The sequence below is a fragment of the Enhydra lutris genome, unplaced genomic scaffold (assembly GCF_002288905.1).
Source record: "Enhydra lutris kenyoni isolate GAN:26980312 unplaced genomic scaffold, ASM228890v2 scaffoldscaffold9, whole genome shotgun sequence".
NCBI lineage: Eukaryota > Metazoa > Chordata > Mammalia > Carnivora > Mustelidae > Enhydra > Enhydra lutris.
The window spans coordinates 76,384,521-76,402,770 of NW_019154093.1; the positions used below are offsets into that span (position 1 = coordinate 76,384,521).

General features: G+C 36.5%; 1 protein-coding gene across 3 annotated transcripts in view; it reads left to right on the forward strand.

Moving 5' to 3' along the window:
- Positions 1–17,475, forward strand: part of LOC111142852 (capping actin protein of muscle Z-line alpha subunit 1) — a 47,962-nt gene extending 30,487 nt beyond the window's left edge. The window contains exons 4-10 of one of the 3 annotated variants that reach the window (XM_022496203.1): positions 215–278; positions 4,479–4,685; positions 7,542–7,621; positions 8,230–8,308; positions 13,823–13,855; positions 15,492–15,533; positions 15,918–17,475. In XM_022496203.1, coding sequence (XP_022351911.1) covers positions 215–278; positions 4,479–4,685; positions 7,542–7,621; positions 8,230–8,308; positions 13,823–13,855; positions 15,492–15,533; positions 15,918–16,058 — 646 coding nt within the window. In that variant the 3' untranslated portion in view covers positions 16,059–17,475. Of the gene's footprint in view, positions 1–214; positions 279–4,478; positions 4,686–7,541; positions 7,622–8,229; positions 8,309–13,822; positions 13,895–15,470; positions 15,534–15,890 lie in introns of all 3 variants that reach the window. The other 2 variants (XM_022496201.1, XM_022496202.1) reach the window with 2 other exon arrangements.
- Positions 17,476–18,250: the final 775 nt, after the last annotated feature.

Consider the following 18,250-nt stretch of genomic DNA (forward strand, 5'->3'; position numbering starts at 1 on the left):
AGGATAATTTCAGAGTTTGGGGCACATCTGAGATCTCTGTGGAGAAGAGTTCCTTCAGAAAGCTGGAAGGCATTAGGAGAACACGAGTTGCCTAGAGGGAAAGAGAAAGAGCACCAGAGAGTGTTTTCACATTCTCTCTCACTATTATGTGAATTAACCTTTGTATTTATATGTTATTCTCCCCCCCTCCTTTTTTTACTTTTTAAAAAAACAGTGCATTTGCCCAGTATAACATGGATCAGTTCACACCTGTGAAGATAGAAGGATATGAAGATCAGGTAATGATTGTTCGTTTGGTAGGCTGTGCCTGGGTGGTAGTAGAAATCTTAGAAACCAAAGCAAATGTCTGAGGATAAGATGCTGAATAAATTCATGTCTTAGTTTTCATAACTTTTGTAAATGTTCTACATATTAGGAAATTCTTCCTCTCTCATAATATTGGGAGTTTCTTTGACAGGAAAAATGAGGTGCCGCTAGCAATAATAGTGAAAATAAGAGTTGAGTTTTACACAGATTTATAGGTTTTATGTAATTCTCCTTGGTAAGAATAACAGGAGACATCAAATTTGACATCATATGGGAAATTAGGCATCCCTATTCAAATAGAGGAACAAAGCAAAAATATCCATCATTATTATTATTAACATTGTATGACAGGACTTAGCAAATTTATTAATGTACACTTCAAAGGCAGTATGTCACTAAATACTAAGTGCTTTTTAAAAGTCGGAATCTTCCTTGAACCCACAAATCTGCTGAATTTCTCCTGGGAAAATAAGCATGTAAATGTATTTAAAAAGATTATTTGAAGCAAAGTTTATAATAGTGAAAAACTGGGAACAATCTGAATTCCCAACATTAAATTAATTATCTGTAGACCAAAATACCATGTAGTCATTGAAAACCAATATAAATACTGATCTGGGAATATTAATCTGGGAAGATGTTTGTGATAATATTAAGCTAGAACATAAAGGAGCCTATGTAGAATTGTGCTAGTTTATTTTTCTTAATAGGTATTTAAGTGAATGTAATATATCAGTGCATATTTTATTTATTTATTTATTTATTTATTTAGAGCATGTGTGGGGAGGAGGAGCAGAGGGGGAGGGAGAAGCAGGCTCCTGCTGAACAGGGAGCCCAACATGGGGCTCAGTCCCAGGACCCTGAGATCATGACCTGAGCCGAGGGCAGATACCTAACTGACTGAGCCACCCAGGCACCCCTTATTATCATGCTCTTTAAGAGAGCTGCCCCATTTCAGGCCACTGAATCCATGTTCCAGGAAGGGAAAAAGAGGAAATTGCAGAAGGTGCTATTGGCCTTTCTAGAAGCAACTTCCACTGATAAGTTATTGACAGAACTCCTATCACTTTGTCATTCATTACTAGCTGGAAGGTGTCTTTTTATTAGTTGTACACACGGTCTTTTTGAAAATCTTTGCAGTCCTGTTAGTAAGGGAAAGCAGAGAATAAATATTAGATTGGAACTAGCAAAACTCTGCAGTACAGTTTACACACACACACGCACACACACACACTTTAATCAGGAAAATAAATGGAAAATCAAATAGATTTGAATGCCGTGTTTCTGAATAAGAAGTATAAATAATATGGAAAGCTTACCTGAATAAGAAACATAAATGATATGGAAACTTGGTTTTTCAAATAGATTTCATACAATTCCTATGAAGAATAGACCATACAGAATCATTCTAATCAAGAAAAACAAATGAAAGAAGACTAATAATGAAAGACACAAGGCAATAATCAAAAAGCACCTAAGTAACATAAAACAGAAGGGAAAAGGAAACAATTCATAAAATTTATGAGATTAATCTAACTTTGATTTCCAATGCCAACTGTACAATTAGATTAATTCCAGGTGGAGTTTAAAGGTTAAATATTTTTTTAAACATAAAAATTTAGTAGGAAATGGAAAGGGAATCATAACTTAAGTAATGATGAAACATTTAAAAAGTTCATAAAAGGATGCAGGCTCCTGGCTGCCTCAGTCGGTAGAACATGCAACTCCTGATCTCAGGGTTGTGATTTTCAGCCCCACATTGGATATAGAGAGCACTGAAATAAATAAAAACTTTAAAAAGTTTATAAAAGAAAGTTACCTTTGCTTAATAGAAAGTTTTAAAAATACGGTTTAAAAAAGGAGTAAATGTTTCTCAAGCATAAAGAGGTTATTCAGATACCTAAGGATGATGCCAAGAGTACAGTGAATAAATAAGCAACAGACACGAACCACTTGCACACAAGTGGGAAATAACAAAGCAAACTTAGAAAAGTGTTAGATTGCCCAGAAGTAGTAATTAAGGAAATCCAGGTTAAGATTTAACGTGAATATACCTTTTAGTTATAAAAGTTGCAGAATTGTAATGAGAAAGATTTATGAAGGGAAGACTAAGGAAATAGTTACATTCATGGTTCCTACTATCATTATAAACAAGTTTTTTAAGGGTTAGTCTGGTAATAAGGGTGGGAATCTCAAAACTAGGAACTCTTTCCCAAGAATTTTTTTAAGCAGATTTTATTTATGGTAGAACTTACAGTAGCTTTCAATAATGGAAACCCTAAGTAGCTTAAACCTTCTTCAATTCAGAAATGATTAAGTAAGTATATTATGGTATGTCAGTTATTGTGAAATTGTATGTAATTATTAAAAATGGTAAATGTGTCAAAAGACAAATGGGAAATTAAGGAAAAATAAATGAAACTCAACACATGCAAAGCGTTACCTGCCTAATTAATAGAGAGTTCAACTAGAAAATTATTCTTTTTAAAAAATGAAATGCCAGTTATAATTTCTACTGCTTGTAACTTGGTACGACACCCTATATTATGTATATCAATATTAGGAATACATTTTCCCTTTGACCTAGTTGTCCCCCTTCAAAGGATTTAATCTCACCTGCGTGCTTGGCACACATACATAATTTGTACGTAATGAACATACGAGGACATTTGTGGCAGTAATCATAATAGCAAAAGATTGGAAACAACCCAACTACCCATTAATAGAAGACTGGTTGGATAAATTTTTGTATATCCATACAGTGGTGTATTGTGCAACTGTAACATAAAAAAAGGAGTTCTCTGAGTACATATCAGGAAAGTTTTCCCAGATATATTAAGTTTAAAAAAAAAAAACTAAGTACAGTATAGTGTATTCGTTTTTGTGTAAAAGAAAGGATTGGGGAGTTAGAATACGTATTCATACTTGCTTCTATTTGTAAAAAAGAAACTCTGAAAGAATATGTCAGGGATTGGCAAATTTTTTTTTTTGAAGATTTTACTCATTTATTTGACAGAGAGAGAGAGAGAGATCATAAGTAGGCAGAGCAGAAGCAGAGAGATGGGGGGAAGCGGCTTAACCCACTGAGCTACCCAGGCGCCCACGGCACACCCTTTTTTTGAAAGGGCCAGAGAGTAAATATTTTCAGCTTCTCTGGACATAGAGTGAATTGTGACTTCTCAACCCTGCTGTTTCAGGAAAGCAGCCATAGACGATACAAAAAACAAACAAGCAGGGCTGTGTTCAATAAAACTTTATTTACAAAAACAAGTGGCAAATGCCATGCTGAACCATGCTCTAAATAGTCAGTTGCCTTGTGGAGAAGGGAAAATTTATTAGGAATTTGATGGATAGGAGTGAAAGGTGAGAAAAAGATCTCACTTTAGATAAATTTTTTCATTATTGAACCAAGTAAATAGATTGCCTATTTTAAATGCTAAATATAATGACTGGGAAAGTTTTATGAAATATGTAAAAAGAGAATATTAAAGTGTATCAATAAGTTATTGTGATAGCTCTGTATAAGGTATATACACTGGCAGTACAGTAGGCAGAAACCAAGAAATAAAGGGTAGATGGGGAGATGTTGTGATTTAGAGGTAGGTGACTTAACCATAAACGTAACACTTTTATAATAAAAATGTGAGAATTTAAGAAAATAAATAAAATTTTTTTTTAAAAAAAGAAAAATGTGAGGAGTGCCTGGGTGGTGCAGTCGGTTGAGCATCCAACTCTTGGTTTTAGCTCAGGTCGTGATCTCAGGGTTGTGAGATCAAGCTCCTAGTTAGGCTCTGCATGGAATCTGCTTGAGTTCCCCCCCCCCAACTCTTACTATCTCTCTCTCTCTCTCTCTCTCTCTCTCTCAAATAAATAAAACTTAAGGAAAAAGAATAAAAATGTGACTTGAGGAGCACCCGGCTGGCTCAGTCAGTAGAGCATGCTACTCTTGATCTTGGGGTCATGAGTTCAAGCCCCATGTTGGGGGTAGAATTTATTTAAAAAATGAAATTAAATTAAAAAATATATATGTGACTTGATTGAAAAATCATTATGGAAGAGAAATCCAAGTTTAAATGAAAAGTTAACTGTCTTCAGAATTTTTATTTGTTTTGTAAAATTTGACAAGAACTGTCTTTTTACAGTTACTCATATTTGTAATTATTCTTTGGAAGGTCTTAATTACAGAACATGGTGACCTGGGTAATAGCAGATTTTTAGATCCAAGAAACAAAATTTCCTTTAAGTTTGATCACTTACGGAAAGAAGCAAGTGACCCCCAGCCAGAGGACGTAGATGGAGGTCTGAAGTCTTGGAGAGAATCCTGTGACAGTGCTTTAAGGGCCTATGTGAAAGATCATTATTCCAACGGCTTCTGTACTGTTAAGTATCTGCCTGCTTAATATTAAAGAATGTTTTATTTCTTACATTTATCTTATCCTTTGGGGACTTTGGCCAGCCAAACATCACTTCTTTCTTCTTAGAGTCTCATCTGTATTTTATTCCCTAATTCATTTTTGAAATAGTTTGTATAAATGGAAAATTTTATATGGAAAATTCTTTTTAAAAATCCCAGTGCATTAAAATTTTAAATTTCATTGTATCCTATTTCACCTTTGTCTTACTTATTCATCAGAAATTGCCTTATACCCATCAAAAAAAAAGTTTTTAACATCTTTAGACATGGGAGAAAAGTAAATTAAGATTGTCAAAGCAGCTATTGCCATATTTATGACTTTTTGGTATAGGCATTTTTATAGAAAGCTACTTCTTTCATACTTTAGATGCTTTCATTAGATTGTCAGAACTATTTGCACTATTTTTTTAATCAAATAATTTGATTTTTTAACTACCTCTTGATATTAAAAAAACGATAAATTTGACTCTATCATAATTTTTCCTTTGTAAATTGCAGATATGATTAAGAAAAACGTCTGTTAGAATATTTTCAGAATGTAATGATGATGAGTTAAATGTCAATAATAGAATATTGGTTAAGAGCCCTTAACTTGAAACCATACTAACTGGTTTGATTTCTTGTCTTGCCACTTAGTTAGCTATGTGACCTTGGGCAAATCAGTTAACATATCTGTGCCTTTTCACTAAAAAAAGGGAAATAATAGTTCTTACCTCAGAGGATTGTTGTGAGAATTGAATGAGCTAATAAGGCATATAAAATGCTTGGAAAATGGCACAAAGAAAGCTCTCCCTAAATGTTGGATATTGTTACTATTACATGTTTTATGTTTGTTTTTTTTTATTTTTTAAATAATGGAGAAAACCCATTATGGCGGATAAATGCAGTTCTGTTTTGCAACCCATTATTGCAAAGGAAAACACAACACAGCCTCTTTTAGAAATTGACTTTGCAATCCTAAATGTATTTTCTACTTAACATTTGTTACCTATTTAAAATTTGGCATTACCTGTTCTTACTTTGGAGCTTTTACACCACGTAACCCTACTGTGTCCTTTTCTTACCTTTTCTCACTTGTCTTAGCTAACAAATGAGCTACAGAAAGCCATGGAATTGTTCTAAGAGTGTCTACTGTACCCAAGTGTTTTATGTCCTTGGGGCTGTCCTGCTTAGTAATTCTTAATGTCATGTCAGTATTTCCTATGATGTTTTCTATATGGTGTTTTCCAAACCATTCCCATTGTCCTTAGGCATCTGTCTGATCCCCCACATTTTAGTAAGACTGACTTGAAATCTTTTTCTCTTCTTTCCACACTCTGCAGTTTTCCCCCTTTCACTGTACTTAATCTTAGGAAGAAGGATCCTTATTCTTGATTTTATATTCTCCTATCTGATATATTTCTCTTTACCTAGAAATATTTTTATTTCTCTGCCCTTAAGGAGAGCAGACTTTTCCTCAGTCATAATAATTTTTCTTTTCTTTTCTTTTTTTTTTTTAGTTGTAATAATTTCTGTAAGTTACTTCTCTTTTCTCCCTCCTGCTCCTCCTCCCTCTCCTTCACTTCTGTCCTCTCTGCTACATAACCGCACCGGGGAGCATTCTGCTCCTACTAGTGCCACTTCTTCATTACCTATCTACTTCTCGACCCTGTGAATCTTGGCTTCAGTCTTTACAGAAACCTCTGAATTATTGACGGTTCCTGAATTGCCTGACTCAGTATCCTTTTCTTCTTCCGTATGGTATTTCACACCAAGACCAACCAGCTACTTCCAGAAATTCTCTTTTTCTTAGACTGCTCTGTCAGCACCCTCTACTCATTCTAAGTCTGTCTCTACTTCTTTTCTTCTCCCCTATCTCTGTAAATGTAGCATTCCCCATTGCTGTATTTCTCTATCTTGAAAACTCGTTATTCAATATAAGGAAGGTAAACATGAAAACATTTTGTGGACTGTAAGCACTATTTGTTTTTTTTTGCTTTTCCTTCCTATTGCATTTCTGTTCACCTCTTCCACATTAAGGAAGAGTTGGGGTTTTTAACTACTAGCTGAATTTCCCAGTTTGTTAATGACACTACCATCTTTCTGGTCATCTCAGCATGAGACGGCTTTGGCTCTTTCCCCTTTTTTGCTCTTCACTTGCAGACTATTACTAGACTTGATTATGCCTCTATATCCTGATACCCACGGATACTACCCTGCCTTATTGCCTAGATTAATGCTCTGGCCTCCTAACCAACTTGAGCTTTTTGTCCATTTTATCACATATACCAATATTAATTATTCTTCCAAAACAATAGTTCTGGTTTTGTTGTTTTGGTGTCTGTCCATTGCCTGTAGAATAATGTCCAGACTTTTTACATCTACAACTACGGAACTTAAGTCTTCTATTCTGGATTATCACCATTCATCGACTTCACACACAACTGTCTAACCTGAAAGAACTAATTGTCATTTCACTGAATAAGCCCCCAGTTTCCTGTCTGAACAGTTTATTCATCTTTCTTCTCAGTCTCTGCTTATGAGTATCTCATCTGTCTTGTAAGTCCCAGCCTAACTGGCACCTCCCCTGTAGCCCTAGTCAGGAGTGGTTTTTCCCCTCAATTTGAGGGGATATTAATTCTTCATTCATGGTACCACTGTCTCTTGTGGAACTAAACATGTTCTTTTCTGTGTTCACACCCCATGAAGTCTTGTGAGTTGTAAGTTTATCCTGTCTGATCTTTTTGTCTCCCCCAAGGATTTAGTATGCTGCCTTTTGTACAGTATTTGTCACTTAGATTAAGTATGTTTTTGGAGTCTAACTTTTTTTTTTTAACAATAGGTTTATGCTAAAACTATAGATGGCCAACAGACCATTATTGCATGTATTGAAAGCCACCAGTTTCAGCCTAAAAACTTCTGGTAAGAAAGTAGATGTTCTCTTTTATTTTTATTCAACTTCTATTGGGAAGGAACCAAACCAGCTGTTGATTGAAAGTTGTTTCTTAATCTAAATAGTTTGGGATAGATAAGTTATTTGACCGAGAGACTTCGGTTACCCATCTGTAAAATGAGGGATTTAGATGTGAACATTTAGCTTCCTTTAAACTCTGAGATTTTATAATCTTTTTAAAAAGGGCTCTTAATATCAAGTGAGAATAAGTGGTTGATTAATAAAGTGCCTAGTTGAAAATTTGAGTTTTACTTGGGTTTGGTTAATAATACTTGAGCTAATTATAAAATTCAGCAGCCCATCTATCTGTGTATGGAAGAGACTTCCATGAACAATATAGGCATGGTTTTCTATTCCAAGATTGAAAAATTAAAAATGAAAGCCAAAATAATTTAGAAAAGGTTTATGTTTAGGGACTTGGATACAGACTTATATTTGAGTAGATAGAGCCTTAGATATGTCAAACTGGAAATGACCACCCCCCCCGCCCCACTTTCCCAAATTCTGTGCCTCAGTGGCAAATCACCTCTTTCTCGGGCTTACTACTAACTCTGCAGTCTTGTGTGTGTTTTAATAGGAATGGTCGTTGGAGATCAGAGTGGAAGTTCACCATCACACCACCTACAGCCCAGGTGGTTGGAGTCCTTAAGATTCAGGTGAGACCCCCACATGTTAATAGGCCATGTTAAAGTGTCACATTTTGAAAACAAACATGGAAATTGGTATTTGAAATAAGAAATGACTATATGTAGATAGATGCAAAGGAATATAGATGGTAGTAAATAGAAATAGGAGCCTCCTTTGTGGGGAAGTAGTTAAAAAGCTCTTTTGGATTGGTAAAGGATAGTCATGTGGTATGTACTGCTTGCTTATTATTTTTCTCTTCCAAAGATAACCTAAGGTTTTTCCAGGAATTAATCAAATAGCAGTTCTAGGGGCACCTGTGTGGTTCAGTTAAGCATCCAACTCCTGATTTCAGCTCAGGTCTTGATCTCAGGATTGTGAATTTAAGCCCTGCATTGGGCTCCACACTGGGCATGGAGCCTACTTAAATAATAATAATAATTTTTAAAAATAGCAGCTCTAAAAAACAAGAAAACAATTATTAAGTGACCAAGTAGCAGCTACTCTAACTTACTTAGGGTCTCTTTGTATATTACCTCATTTAAGCATGTACATAGACATAAAACTTAACTCTTAGCTCTGAAAAAAGCTACCTGAATGGGATTTTTATTTTGTTTTTTTACAGTAATAAGAAGGTTTTTAAATCAAGTAAGTGACACAGGAACTAGAGAAAATTGCCAAGTGTCATCATGTATGGAATATAAGTAACCAAGCTGAGTAGATTTCTAATGCTTGTATCAGAACAGATGGGCAGGTGAATAAGGAACTTGTTAATTCATTGGATGCCTATCTGGGTCAAAGTCTTCTGGTATCCTAGCAGAGATTTGACTTTCAAATTGAGGGTGATTTAATTCTTAAGCCCAGCTAACTCTCAGGTCAGATTAAAAGTTACTGATAACAGAAAATCAGTACCTAATCGTACCTCTATTATATTGTGTTAAGTCTTGCTTTTATAATAATTAGCAAGAGCTACCTTTTTAAAGGATATAATTTAATCAGAGCATATGTGGTAGATATCTGTACCCACTATTTTCAGGATAGCTCCCTGCTACAAGTAACAGCAACTTTCTTCCTGGGAACTTTTCCTAGCCACAGGAGCATGCCCAACTCCGATTAGGCAAGCTGGAAATGTTAATTTCACAGCTCTGGAGCAGCCTGTAATGCCATACAAGAGTTAGTAGATAAATAAATATGCCGGCTTCCTCACCTATCAGGTGGGACAACTCTGAAGCATGTTCTACTTAGTCTTCCAGAGACCAGGGCCCATAGCTAAACATACTGTTCATTAATGCACCTATAACACTTCCTTCCCTTCTGTGTCTCAATACCTCAGTCCTTACTAGTCCTTCCTGGGGTTACCTCCCAAATAAATTAACTTCCTCTCAAATCTTTGTCTTGGGGTTTGCTTCTGGGGGAGCCCAACCTAAGGGCAACACACATACTATTATTCTATTTCTGTTTAACTGTTCATATGAGTAGCCTAATGCTTTAGGTCTCCTGTAACTATGATATTAGCACTAACCTAGTAGCTTACTATAAATTTATGTAACTTTATTTTCTTCTAGAACGAAATGTTTGCTTGTGTTTCAGCATTGCCAGTGAAAACTTATAAATTAAGAGTACATTATCATAAAGAGTGATAGTTTCTGATAAGACTTAAAACAGGGGCCAGTACCTCCTTTATACCTTTTAACCAGATTGGCCCATCAAACCTTGGGGAAAAGCTTGCTTCATATACATATCTTAAAAATCAGTGAGAATTACTTGGAAAATTCACTAAGATATTTAGCTCTTTGGTTATTCTGTAGGCCAAGGGGTAGTTCTGGGAAGTCAGTGGTTTCTGAGGATTTATGTTGATGATAGTCATGTTGAAATTTTTATTAGCAAATGAGACCTAGAAAGGTTTTACTGCTTTTGGCAACTTTGAAGCTGGGGAGATCCTGGCCAAGGATCTTAGTAAGGATATCTGATGTCATTGTCCTCCCAACCCTTGGACTCCTCCCCCTAAGCATCTCAGTAAAATGGTTTGTTCCCTTCCCTACCCAAAAAAGAAAGTTTGTTTTACAATAGAGTTTGGGGTGCCCAGCTGGTTCTTGATCTCGGAGTTGTAAGTTCAAGCACCATGCTGGGTATAGAGATTATTTAAAAATAAAATCTTTTTTAAAAAATTTAAAAATTAAAAAAAAAATAACCCTCAGAGTTTAAGCTTAATTTATCATTGGTGTACTAGATAATGACATCAATATTTTTAGAATTTTCAACTGAGTTTATAAACAGCAAGACTTAGTGGCCTTAGTCTATATTCCTAGGCACGTCCTAGTTCTTAAGACACATGATAGAAGTTCAAACCTGTTGCATAGTCCTTCTTCTTGGACAAAAAAAGATTGCCCTGCATAGTTCCTTCTTTCAGATGGTTCTTAGACACCTGTCGCAAATATTTAAGTCCTTGTTTCTTCTCTGGACAGAGCTCCATTTTTTAAATATCCCTTGTCCTATTTGTACCCTCTCCTCTTAGTGTTCTTTTCAGTCTCTGGACTCTTAGTTAAAAAATGATCAAACAAAACTAGTGTTTGGGTGTGACCCACCTGTATCTTGAACATCCATGTCCTTGTAACATAGGCGGGCCGGATCTGAGGACCCAGAGGGGGCCCCACAGGACCAGCCAGGAGGGTCATTGGCTTTGCATAGGATAGAAAATGAAACTCAAGCCAGGAGGAAGTAAGAGCAGAGTTTATTGAATAGTGTAAGGGATAGAGTATGGCAGATAGAATGTCTGGCAGACTCAGAAAAGGAAAAGCAAGGCTCCCCATCACTTGGGATTGGGGATTTATACTGGTAAGGGATCCAGTGTGCATGTTCCTTCAGGAATTCAGGTTCCAATCAAAGGTGAGTGCCAGGTGAACAATAGGTATATTCCATAAATCACTGAAGGTAGGGTATATTAATGCCAGTGTCAACCAAGTTTTGTTTGAAGCTAATGTCCCAGAACATGCTTGGGATCTAGTTCTTCTTAGATGTTATCAGGTGTTTGAGGACCTGGGATGAAACTTAGAAAATGATTAACTTCCTTGTGTCCGCATGGAGTGGGAACTTAACTTCTTTGGTTTACTCAGATGCAAGTATGAAGAACACGAGTAAATAGGACTTAGCAGAGAAACAGCAGAAATAGGGCCTTTCTAGAATGGAGTCCATTCAGCTATATATCACTTGTGTGTTGGAATTTTAACCTTTATATGTCATCCTTCCTTAGTGCAATCTTTTTTGCCTAGATCTTTCCTGTTCTGATTCTTGCATGTAGGTATTACTGGCATTTATCAACTCCCTGCTTTTCCAGTGTATTCTTAAGTCATCTTTTTCTCTTTAAACCCCTTTGGAAAGCCAAAAGATAAAATTTAAATGTCTGGAGAGGGTATGGAAAGTCTGGTTTGGCTTGCCCATCTGGACAGAGTGAGCTGTTTTTTTTTCTCCCCTTAAACAAGGCCCTGTAGTGGATTCATATTGCCTAGGGAAGTCCTTTTGTTGCTAATAGGATCTTGAGTTCTGTCTAGATTAAGGCTTGGGTATTTTAATTCCCTTCTGATGATATCTTAGAAGAGTTAAGTCCCTAATGAGACCTGTTACTTCTATCTAAATCAGGGAATTCCCAATTTTTTGACAAAACTCAACAGTGGGAGGTGTTACGCATGTTGGCCATGGTTTTAGTTCTGGAATTTGACCTAATTCATTGTCTAGCTCCTCTTCTTATTCAGTATGTGAACATGGATAAGTTATTAAGCTGCCTCAAGCCTCAGTTTCCTTAACTGTAAAATAGGAATAATAGGGTTGCCTGGGTGGCTCAGTCAGTTAAGTGTCTGTCGTCTGCTCAGGTCATGATCCCACAGTCCTGGGATCAAGCCCTGTGTCAGGCTCCTTGCTCAGCAGGAAGCCCGCCTGTCCCTTCCCCTCTGCCTTCCATGCCCCCACCCCCCTTGTGTTCTCTCTCTGTCAAATAAATAAAACCTTTAAAAAAAAAATAGGTATAATAATGGTCCCCATTTCAGAGTTTTTGCAAACATTGAATGAGATAAGTAATAACTAAAATGTTTGGCATAGTGTTTTGGTTTTTTTGAAGATTTTATTTATTTATTTATCAGAGAGAGAGAGCACAGAAGCAGGGGGAGCAGCAGGCAGAGGGAGAAGCAGACTTCCTGCCAAGCAAGGAGCCCAATGCAGGACTCGATCCCAGGACCCTTGGGATCATGACCTGAGCTGAAGGCAGATGCTTAATCGACAGAGCCACCCAGGAGTCCCTGGCATAGTGTTTAACATATAGTAAGGACTCAAATAATAGATATAGTATTACAGGTATAGTTCTTCTTTTTTTCTGCTTTATCTCTGCCAACATTCCTTTTTGTCCAGATGTCTCCTGGTAGCCTGAACTAGATGAAGGAAACAAACAGTACCTAGACTACTATTCTAGCATTATGCCCCAGTTTCAGCTCCCTCCACTTGATTTTCTTCATAGCACAAGTGTAATGTTTCAAAAACATTCCCTTTCCCTGAGTCCTGTCACCTTTAATAGGATAAAGTCTGAATTCTTAACATGGTTTATAAGGCAGTTTGCTTTTCACAGTCTGTCTCCTGCTTGCCTCAGAGCACTATCTCCTGCCACACTCCCTCCACACATACTCCTCTGCAGTGAGTTCTTTATTCTTCCCTAAACTAAACCATTCTCTTGTCCTTTTTTTATCCCCTTGCTAGATGTTGTTCTCTACTTGTCCATTTAGGTGACAGCTCCTATTTGCAAGACCCTGTTCAAATGCACATAACAAAAGGATACTCTCATCCTATTTTATATGACCAGATTGTAGCCATGTTAAGGTGACTGAACCTATCTTGTAAGTTGCCAAAACTTCTGGCACGTTGTTGGTTAGTCTGTCTCTTGTGTACGCCTCCTTCTTGCTACTTGGTCTAATACTTATAGCACCCCATTTTACCATACATCCTTAGAACTGCTTTTGCCTTGCTTTTGTAGTCTAATTTACCAGTAGCCTGTTTGTTTTTTCAGTTTGTCTTTAACTGTCAGTTAAGTTTTTCCTGCACTTGGTCAGATCTACTTGCCAATATTGATGATTGTGTATGTGGAGAGATGTGTAAGGGATTAGGATCCATTAAAATTCTTGGGTTTTCACAGAGAAAAACTAATGTTAGATTTTATTTTAATTATTTTAATACTCTTAAGAGTGGACTCTTATTTAAGGTCTTTGTATTCACAATACTAGCACAGTGCCTGGAATGCAATAAGCACATAATAAATATTTGTTGAACTTAATAATCAGTTTCCCCTGCTAAGAGAAAGAGAGAATTCTTAAAAATTTAAAGTGTTCTGTGAATTTTAACCACATTTTAAGTTACAATTGGTCATATTAATATTTTGTTCAGAGTTGGTGAAGATTGGGGATGGCTTTAAAAAAAAGATTTGGCATGGCTTAAGGCATGGATTTGTACCTTAGCAGTGGGTTTCCATATGAACTACACATAAACTTGCTCAACCATTGTCTCAACAGGTTCACTATTATGAAGATGGCAATGTTCAGTTGGTTAGTCATAAAGATGTACAGGATTCAGTAACGGTCTCGGTGAGTGTGGAATACTTAATATCTGTCTCACTTGTGCCTTATTTTTCTGTAAAAAATTGATTTTTTTACAGAAAAATAGTACTGATTTTGAGTACTGATTCTGCCACTAGAAATTCAGTTTGTTTTCAATGCTTTGATTTTGGCAGCTTATGCAAGTCATGTATGCAGTCAACCCGCTATATTAGTTCACAGTCTTTGACTAAATATATAAGTAATTATGTAAATACCAAAATGTAACATAACATGATATAACAACAGATAGGATAATGGCTTTAGAGAATCCAAACTTCTTTCTCTCTTTCTCAATAGTGAGATTTGCTCAAGGACGGCAGTATCTTCCAATCAACAAATCCTATAGGGCTACATTTGTATCACTAGAGAAGCTGAACATTTTTAGGAATATTCAATTAAAAAGTATTGCGTTCTGGGACGCCTGGGTGGCTCAGTGGGTTAAAGCCTCTGCCTTCAGCTCAGGTCATGATCCCAGTATCCTGGGATCAAGCGGTGCATTGGGCTCTGTGCTCGGCGGAAAGCCTGCTTCCCTTCCTATTTCTCTGCCTGCCTCTCTGCCTGCTTGTGATCTATCTCTCTGTCAAATAAATAAATAAAATCTTTAAAAAATAAAATAAGTAAATCTTTAAAAAATTACAATTAGAAACCCATTACTTGTTAACCTAAATAACATTTTCATGAAAAACAACTATGTTTTCAAAAAACAATATAGTACAAAGAATGGCATTGATTTACATTTTTACAAATTGTATAGTGTCTGACTTAATAAAAGACAACTGGATTCTCATATGTGCCCACACATTCCAGTAGCCATCAGAGTGATGAAGCCATCACACATTATGCAGCTTCTGGGACCTGCATTATGCACACTTGAGAGGGGTAGTGGAAAAGCAAATGACTTAGAGTTGTGAAAACAAAACATGGTTTTGACTATTTGAAAGAATCTGAAGAATGCTGCTCTCGGCAGAAAATCTTACCTTTTACCTTTAATTCTGTTCTACTTAATGATGAAAGGAAGAGAGAGAATGAAACCAAAGTGAAAACACCACGTTAATATGTTCCTGAATCATGTAGAGCAAAATGTGGTTGGTTGGTTTAGTACCATAAGTAGCCAATAGAGGAATGTGAGTTTAACATATATGGCTGACATTGGTGAGGGCATTGTTTATATCATCTTAAACCAGAGATATTTTCAAGGCATAAAAATTTCAAGACATCGTGATGATGTCTTTTGGGCATACTGTGGTAGATTGGAAAAAGCATGGGATCTTATGGTGAAGACATGGATTCAGACCCTGTCTTTATCTTTCAAGAACTGTATAATTTTAGTCTAGTCACTTACAAGGATTCTGTTTTCTCATCTGCAAAATAGAGGTGATGCTAATAACAGATCTACTTCTCAGGGTTGTTGTGAGAATCAAAGAAGGTAGCATGCATGGGAGCACTTGACAAACTACAAATTGTTCTACAAATCTTAAGATTTCTTTAAATGGTCTTTTCAATATGTTTTTATAGACTGCTTATACTTTAAGAAAAATTCCTATTTCCCCTCTTCCTCCATTAGAATGAAGTCCAAACTGCCAAGGAGTTTATTAAAATCATAGAGCATGCAGAAAATGAGTATCAGGTAAGATTTGGAACTGATTTTTCTAGATTTTGAGTACCTTATTATTTTGCTGCTAACACATTTTGTTAGACTTCTCTTTGTCCTTTAAACATAAATATCGGTGGTGTTCAGTGTTAGTAAATGTGGAGACTGCAGACCTTGCATCCTGACATTGTACTTATAGTCAAGGTTTCAACATTGGAACGGATTATAGCCCTAGTTTTAGAAATAATTTAAGTGGGCTTCTTAACTCACTTCGGAGATGGGAGAGGAGCTTATTAGGACTATTACATGCTGTCTGTCCTTCTTAGAAGACTCAAGCATGTCCTTTGACTACAGAATTACTTTCCTAGTCACAACCACCCGTTTTCATTCAAGCAACTTATCTTCAATTATCTATTGCAGACAGCAATTAGTGAAAACTATCAAACAATGTCAGACACCACATTCAAAGCCTTGCGCCGGCAGCTTCCTGTTACCCGCACCAAAATCGACTGGAACAAGATACTCAGCTACAAGATTGGCAAAGAAATGCAGAATGCTTAAAGGCTGAATGTAGGATTCTTCAGTATGTGGAAAGAAAGGATTCAACATGCGGTCATATGATAAATAAGTGATTTATAAACAAGAGTGATATTTTGCTAGGGCTTTCAGAGTTAACAGGTTTTCTAGCCTCATGAAATACTGTTGAACCTATAGCATCGTCTTGATTCTTTTGTGTTCTCTGCCTTGTAATTTTCTGTTTTCACTATGTCTACTTGTAAAAAAAAATTTTTTTTAATTCTGCCACATTTAATGATGGAGAGAGAGAGAGAGATCTATCCTGGAGTCATTTTACTGTTTAGAAAATTTTCCTAGCCATGAAGTCCTGTTACTGATACAGACAGGTAATATGCTCAGTACTTTTCTACCCCTGTCCTTCAAAGCACTTCTGGTACTTCAGTGGTTTTTACTGATCCACCAACAGCTAAAGAGACTACGCTACAAACTAGCTGAATGGAAGACACATTCATCCTTCTCCTTCTGACTGCTTTGATCATCATTTATAGCATCTCATAACCATAGTTTTCAAAAGTTTGGATTGGGCTTTTCAGGTCCTTTTGTGGGGGCAAAGGAAGTTTTCTGGAAATTCCATTATAGTCAGCTTCTCTGGGGAAGTTGTTTTTAAATCCAAAGACTTGAACCACATTCCCTGCACATGAACGTGTTTGCTTTTTTTCTCTTCCCTCATTGTCTCCTTCCCATCTAGTACCATTTTAGTTACAGACATCTGCATTTTTAGAAGGGTTTTACCCATTTATTATTTTTTATTATTATTCAAGAACTGCTGACATACTAGGGATGTAGTTGAGTATAAAACTTGAAAAATGCAGATGTTGAAGGAATAGTAGGTATCTTGTGCTTTAATACTTTGTGGCAGGATTGTACTATGAACAGATGAATCAAACAACTATGTACATCACAAACAAAACTAAAAATGAACCAAAGTGAAAAGGATACGTTCCAGGCAGTATCTTTCTATTGTAACCTGTTATTTAAGGGAATACTAGTGATTTGTTCTAAATGGGATGTAAAACTTGTTCCAAATTACTCTTCCTCAGTCCTGCCTGCCAAGAACTGAAATGTAACTGTGATCTAGCAACCCTTCCCAGGTAGATTGGCAGGTATATGTGTGATCTCGGAACACACAGGTGACATAGATATGATATGACAACTGGTAATGGTGGATTCATTTACATTGTTTACACTTCTATGACCAGGCCTTAAGGGAAGGTCAGTTTTTAAAAAACCAAGTAGTGTCTTCCTACCTATCTCCAAATAAATGTCAAAAAAGAAGGGTGTTTGTGCTTCAGCTTTGTTTTTGCTCAGTAATACAGTCAAGCAAGTTTGTTTCCGAGTGACCTGTTGAGCTGTGTAAGCATTTTTGTTTATTTCAAATAAAATATATTTGTATTATGTGTCATTCATACTATCCATTCATATCACACTATCCTCTGTATCAGGTAGTCCAATAGAAATATACCTGTTTTGTTCTTAAATTGTCTGAGTCTCTCCTTTGCAATCCATCTCTTCAGTTTTTGTTCTCAAGGTAAGGTAGAACTGTGTTTGGTCTTATTTGATGAGAATGTTCAGGGTTCTGAAATTGGTTCCTATTGCATAGTCAGTGATATCCAAAGACTTGGAAAGAACAGCTCTTTTTTTTTTTTCCTCCCCCCCCCCCCCCCTGAGCATTGTCTCTATGGATAATACTGATGTCTTCGCCCAGAGGCTACGGATGGTTCCAGGTTTGGTTTCTTGGGGGTTTCTTGTTTTTTGTTTGTTTGCTTGTTTTTTAAGAGTAATCGCTACTCCCAACATGGGCTCAAACTCACAACCCTGAGATTAAGAGTTGCATGCTCTACTGACTGAGCCAGCCGGGCTCCCCAAAGTTTTTGTTTCGTTTTCCATTTCTAGTTATCTTCTCTGTCATTGAGAAAGCAAGGCCCAAGTATGGTTGTAGTCACTAGGCAGGAAGTAGAAATGAAAGAATCCCTGTACCTTGAGCTTGGGTGATATTTCACCTTGGCTTAACTCTAAATGCAGCTTTCTTTCCATGCAAATCTGACTTAGCTACAAACATGAGAAAAAGGCTTTTATCCTGGTTCCTAAGAGAGAACCAGAGGAGTTTCAGTGATTCACATTCCATCTAAGGCCAGTTCAAAATTCCCACCTTTTGGGGGAACATTTGTTGTACAACA